At 50.7% G+C, this 6,541-nt stretch overlaps 1 protein-coding gene across 1 annotated transcript in view; it reads right to left on the minus strand.

Moving 5' to 3' along the window:
* LOC149354410 (uncharacterized) overlaps positions 1-6,304 on the minus strand; it is a 10,368-nt gene extending 4,064 nt beyond the window's left edge. The window contains exons 1-3 of the mRNA XM_089575981.1: positions 4,867-6,304; positions 4,146-4,832; positions 3,202-3,431 (exon numbers count right to left, since the gene is read on the minus strand). Coding sequence (XP_089432107.1) covers positions 3,202-3,431; positions 4,146-4,832; positions 4,867-6,085 — 2,136 coding nt within the window. The 5' untranslated portion in view covers positions 6,086-6,304. The remainder of the gene's footprint in view (positions 1-3,201; positions 3,432-4,145; positions 4,833-4,866) is intronic.
* Between the last annotated feature and the right edge of the window lie 237 nt (positions 6,305-6,541).

Here is a 6,541-nt window from a genome sequence, read left to right on the forward strand (position 1 = left end):
TGGCAGTGCGCTCCGTACATCCATAGTTGCCGGAAATTTAACTTTGGTGCTTTCCAGATGACATATGCAATGCAGTGAGTGGCGCAGATCTAAACTGGCCAGCATTGATAATGGTGGTGATTTTCTTTTATAGCGCTAGGGCAGCTAGGTCAAATGGAGCCTTGGCACGAGGTGAAATCCAAGGGTAGTCGACATCTTGTGCGGTCGGTTAGAAAATTAGTGCCAAAAGGAAAAGAAAATGGCGACCAAAGGTGTTTGCTAAAAAATATTGTCTTTTAGGCTCCCGTACGGAAGCCTTCAAAAATCATTTAATTTCGTCACCGTGCGTCGTGTCTTCTCGTACCTTTTCAGGGAAATCCTAAGATTTACGCATAAAAGTCGAGCCCTTTACAAAGAGTGTTGCAAAAATCTGCTGCAACTATCGTGACAAACGGCAAAGGGTGAACGTGAAGAAGCTAGTATCGGTCGCATCGCGACGGAGGGCGATTTAGTGCACATGTTGATCCACTGTAGCACATATCTAGCATTCTCAGATAAAAATTTGAAAATTTAAAAATTGCAACATACTGTTATGGAAACATGGAAGATAATGCTCCGTTCTTCTGATTACTATGTTATGGAAATATTGAAGAAAATGGTCCGTTCTAGATATGTTAGTGCACTGTTGTTCGTACCTCGGGATGGTCTCCGAAGTTCTTCTCTCCAGCAACGTGCCGAATAAGATGCAGCCGGTTACTGCCAGACAAGATAGACGATTTTATTTACAAAGCAGGTTATCAGGAGTCTCTCCTCTAGAAGCACACTGAAGCCACGTTTTATACATTTTCATTTCCCCAGGTACCTATCTGGGGGAAACTTGGTTGTTCGAACATCGCCAATCACACTTCTTGACGAAACCCGCCCACAAAAGGGCGGAACATCACCCTCTCGCCACCGTGACAAAAAGGCGGGACATTCACACTCTCGCCGGTCCTCCCACGCACAGATGGTCGATTTGTGTATTTTGTTCACCCATCGTTCCGTGGAATTAGGAGTCCTTTGGCGGCAACTAAGGTGATATACACATTCTCGCTGTCAAGTCGGAGCCGTTCGCACCGTGATGGACTCCCTTTCGTTGTCGGTCCGCTGTCGGTTTTGAGCGAACTTGAGAATCCAAACAGACGCGTTTCCGCCGACAGACGATTTAGGGGCCTCCGTCCCCTGGTTGCGCCGCCACGCTTCCCCCCCGCCGCAGCCGCCGACAAAGGCTGCCGCAAAGGTTAGCCAGCAGTGTCTCTCGGCCGTGAAGGAGGGGGTGACGGCCGTTTCTCGACCTCGAAGGAGAGGGTAAGGAGCCGCCGGCGGGCGCACGTGTGCGCGACCAAAACAATTCCCAGAACGGGACACCGGAAGCAAACGCGTACACAAATACACACACACACTCAGCGTGCTGAAACCGGCCATTATTCACGTAGCCCAGTCCCGCTGGCGCCACTGTCGTCGCTGCAGACGGCGCGTCGAGCCCAACACCTCCCCACAAAACTGTGCGGCACCGTCTTCGAACTTGCTGCACACAACAATCACAGGAGCTCGACGCATTGCTCCCACTTCATCTGTCAACAAGTACCCCTCGGTCCCCCGCCAACGCAGCACCCAACAATGCCATACCTCTCGCAAACCGAGGCCGCGAAAACGGACGACGGTATCTTTACTCGCTTTCGTCATTGGCGACCATACGCGACATAGCGTCGGCATTTGCGTTTAGAGACCCCTTTTTGTACTCCACTACAATGTTGTACTTCTGGAGAGCCAGCGCCCACCTTGTCAGCTTCGCGCTTAGTGGCGTGGTCAGAGTAAGAAATTTCAAGGGATTGTGGTCGGTAATTACCCTGATTCGTGCACCGAACAGCCACGTGTCAAGCTTTCCCAGCGCCCAAATGATGGCGTAGGCTTCTTTCTCGATTGTAGCCCATCGTGACTGGGCCGGGCTTAATTTCTTGCTCAGGAATGAAATGGGTTGCTCTTTTCCTTCGTCATCCAACTGTGCTAGACATGCTCCGACGGCATAATCTGAAGCATCAGTGGCCAGAATGAACTCTTTGTTCAGATCGGGTGCGCTCAACGCTGCGGCCTTTGTCAAACACTCCTTTACTTTTATAAAAGCACCCTCGGCATCCTCCTTCCACGGTATCTTCTGAGGCACGCGCTTTCCAGTCAGGTTCGTCAGTGGTAGCACCACCTTTGAATACTCCGGAACGTAATCCCGGTAATAATTTGCTAGCCCCAAAAAGCTACGCAGCTGCCTTTTTGTTTGTGGTACAGGAATTTCTTGAATGGCTCTAAGCTTTTCTGGATCTGCGCCGTGTTTTCCTGACCCCACGATATGACCCAGAAACCGCACTTCCTTTTGCGCGAAATGGCACTTAGTGACATTAACTGTGAGCCCTGCGGCCGCTAGCGAAGCCAGTACCCTTCCGAGGTGTTCGAGGTGCTCTTCCCATGTCTGCGAGAAGACGCACATGTCATCTATATATGCGCACGCATATTCACGGTGTGGTACAAGGATCTGATTGATTATTCTTTGGTAGGTGCTTGCCGAATTTCTCAGTCCAAACGGCATAACCTTCCAAGCGTACTGTCCAGACGAGGTGACAAATGCTGTGTACTCCTGGGCTTTTTCGTCCAACGGAATCTGCCAATATCCTCTTAGCATATCGAGCAGGGTTATGTACTTTGCCTGCGCTACCTCGTAAATTAGGTCACCTGGCAGGTTCATAGGAAACGCATCAGGCTCCGTTGCTTCATTCAGCTTGCGATAGTCACAGCATAACCTGACACTGCCATCTTTCTTAGCAACACACACCACGGGATGTGCATGGGAGCTTTCTATCGGATATATCAAACCCCGCGACCTTAGCTCTGCCACCTGTCGGTCAACTTCCTTTCTTAGGGCCATGGGCACCTTGTAAGGGTACGCACGCTTCAGCTGCGCCCCATCTTTTAGCTTGATTTTGTGCACTCCCCAGTTGCAGCGGCCAGGTTTATCACTGAACACCTCACAGTGCTTCCCGATTAGTTCCTTTACCTGCCTTTGCTGCAGCAGATCTAAATGGCTGAGAGTTACCCGTTCCAGCTGCTCAACTGCTGTCGTTGTATCTGACCACGCGGGAAGTTCTCCAAACTGCGTGTCGCCTTCAAATACCCTTCAAATACCATGCCTACAGTGTTGACCCTCGCGTTGTATGGCCTAAGCTTATTTGCATGCACCGATCGGCGCGTGCCATCACTTAGCTCAATCGTATAACTATATGGCCGCACCTTTGCCACAACTGTTACTGGACCTTTCCAGTGTGCCATTAACTTCCCATCGCCTTCTTTCTCCAGCCAAAGAACCTGGTCACCTGGAGAAAATTGTTTGTCGGTGGTCCTCAAGTTGTACCTCCCCACATAAGCTTGCTGCGTGAGCTCGCTACTTTTTGCCGCTTCCCTACTGGCTTCCTCGAGATCATTTCTTAATTTCTCGAGATAGTCTGCTGCTGGCACTGCCAATGAGTCGAGAACAACCCAGTCTCCTGACCACGTCTTTTGCAGTATAGCCAGAGGTCCTACAGGCATCCTACCATACATAAGCTCGAACGGTGATTTACCCGTGATGGCATGTGGCACCTCTCTATAAGTCCAAAGCAGGAATGGCACCATTCGATCCCACTCACGTCCATGCTCGCTTACAATGTGAAACAGCATCCTTTTAAAAGTGCCGTTCCACCGCTCTACCAGTCCATTACTTTGTGGATGATCGGGAGTGGAAAATCTGGGAGTCGCTCCCATTTTCTGAAGCATAATTTGCGTTAAATTTGATGTAAAATTTGTGCCCTGATCTGAGCATATGGTCTCTGGCACTCCCATTCTGGAAAATATCTGGGTGAGCGCGTCACAGGTAGCCTTAGCTGTTAAGGACCTCGAACAAACAACCTCAGGCCATCTAGTATGCAAATCAACTACACATAGTGCGTAGCGATGTCCCCTTGCTGATGGTGGATCCAGTGGACCGATACAATCCATGTATACCACCTGGAATGGTGCACTAGGCCTGGCCAATGCCGTTATGGGTACGCGGTCCTGTGTTTTCATAGGGGCCCTGATTTGGCACTGGTGGCAGGACTGACAATGCTCCTTGACCTCCCGGCCCATGGTCGGCCAATAAAATGACATTTTTATGCGCTGCAAAGTCTTTCGCTCTCCCAAATGTCCTGCCCAAGGCGAATCGTGTGCCCTCACTAGTGCTTCCTGTCGTTTATGCGATGGCAGCACCAACTGTGTGCACATCCGTCCCACTACGTGCTCCTGGTGATAGAGTAACTCATCCTGGATTATCATTCCATGTGTGCCAGCTCTAGCCTGCTTCCAAGCCTCCTGCAGCGACGAGTCATTTTCCTGAACCTCACGGAAAACTTGCCGAGCGCTCTGCCTTTTCTCGGCTTCTTCGTCTGTTCCCGTAACCGCCAAGGACGCACCCCTCTGCTGATTTTTATGCTCTGTCGTCTGCTTTTCACCGCCTTCGGTCTCTGCCTCTGAAACAACTTCGTTTACAACTGCCCTTTCTTCAAGGAGTTGTCTGTAGTCTGCGGGAGTTATGAGCGCGTCTATTCCTTCCAACAGTTTGTCTGTCAGCGCACATAGCAAAGCTGGTTGTGCCTTGTCGAACGAGACAAACGGTGCACCTTCCGTTGCTCTGAGAGGTACATATGCAAGCTCAGCTCTTACTTCATCGCCGAAAGCTCCCCTCAGCTTTATTGTGGAACCAGCTGCCTCATACTTCGGCACTAGAGCTCGCCTGATAACAGTCATTTCAGTCCCGGAATCAATCACCGCATTAATGCTTTGTTCCGCCGGAATCAATCACCGCATTAATGCTTTGTTCCGAACTTTTCAATGTTACTGTTTCGAGGCAATTCCTGCCTACCCTCTCTGTTTCCTGCATGCCACCCTCCTTCGCGGGAGCTATTTCTTCCAAAGGAGCATTCACTTTAGCCACCACGGCGCGGTCTCCTGGTTTTTCTTGGCCTCGTCTGCCTGCCTTATCCCCTGTCCTTTTGAGAGGGCAATCTCTAGCGAAGTGATTTGGTGACTTGCATTCAAAGCACCGTCCTTTCATTCCTCTTAAAGTAGAATTCTCCCATTGATGAGGTGTTGCACCTGCCCGCTCCTTCTGGTCCCCACTCGGCCTCTTTCGATAGCCTCCCAAATGAGCTGCTGACCCTGGTTTGCATCTCACGCTTTCCTCGAAACTCTCTGCCAGCTTGGCCACTTCGCCTGGAGAAAGGAACCTCTGATTCTCATTGACAACAATATGAGCCCGTGCCTCAGCTGCTAAGCAGTCCTTCAACCTGTCTGTGACCATTAACGGCTTTAATTCTGCAAAAGTGGTAGCCTTCGAGGTTTTTGTATAGTATTCAAAATAGTTTCCCAGCCGGATTGCGAATTGGCCCCATGTCTCATCTGCTGCTTTTGCCGATCCCTCAAACATCCTTCTATATTCTGCTGCTGACAATCTCAATCCATCTAGAATACTTTGCTTCATTTTTTTATAGTCCTTTCTTTCTTCGGCTGTCAACGTAGAAAGCAATCCGCGTGCTCTTTCACTCAACTGTGGCAAGACAAGCCCGGCCCGCCACTCAGACGGGACGTCATATGAATCAAGAGTCGCCTCCACATCCTCAAACCACCCGGGCACTAGGAATTCCCGACTCGGCATCGGTGCTAGCACTCCTTTCAATAAGGATGCATATTTTAGGCGCCTATCCTCCTCTGACCTATCCACAGCTAGCGCTCCGCTGTTACCCTCTTCGTGGGACTCAGCCCGCTCTTGGGCTCGCAACTTCTGGCTCTCCAGAATTAAGCGTTGCTTTTCTTTTTCTGCTTCAGCAATTTTAAATCGAAGCTCCAGCATTTTCATTTGCTGCTCCGACGCTGTTTCCGCCATGGCGCTACTCAGATCCCCCACCGCGTCACTGGTCACCGCCAACTCCAGCAAGCTTTCAACCCCGTCCGACTCCGCATCTGTGGTGTTAACCTCCCTGTCTCGCAAGTTATATGGCATTGTCATCAACTGCGCCCGACAGGAAACCAAGAGGCACTCGCCTGACTTCTGAAGAGTCGCTCCGCGGTGCTCTCTTCTTCCACAGGTCTGGAGGGACTCGCTTTGGCAGGCCGCTGGCTCCTCAGTGACGTTCTCGGGTCCGCCGTCCACGCCACCGGTCTCGTCCGCCGTCCACCGCTGCTGCTCTCATTCGCCCATCGCTGGAGATCCTGTCGACTGCGCCAGATATGTTAGTGCACTGTTGTTCGTACCTCGGGATGGTCTCCGAAGTTCTCTCCAGCAACGTGCCGAATAAGATGCAGCCGGTTACTGCCAGACAAGATAGACGATTTTATTTACAAAGCAGGTTATCAGGAGTCTCTCCTCTAGAAGCACACTGAAGCCACGTTTTATACATTTTCATTTCCCCAGGTACCTATCTGGGGGAAACTTGGTTGTTCGAACATCGCCAATCACATTTCT

Source organism: Amblyomma mixtum, chromosome 3 (genome assembly GCF_055824585.1).
Source record: "Amblyomma mixtum isolate Tamu chromosome 3, ASM5582458v1, whole genome shotgun sequence".
Classification (NCBI taxonomy): domain Eukaryota; kingdom Metazoa; phylum Arthropoda; class Arachnida; order Ixodida; family Ixodidae; genus Amblyomma; species Amblyomma mixtum.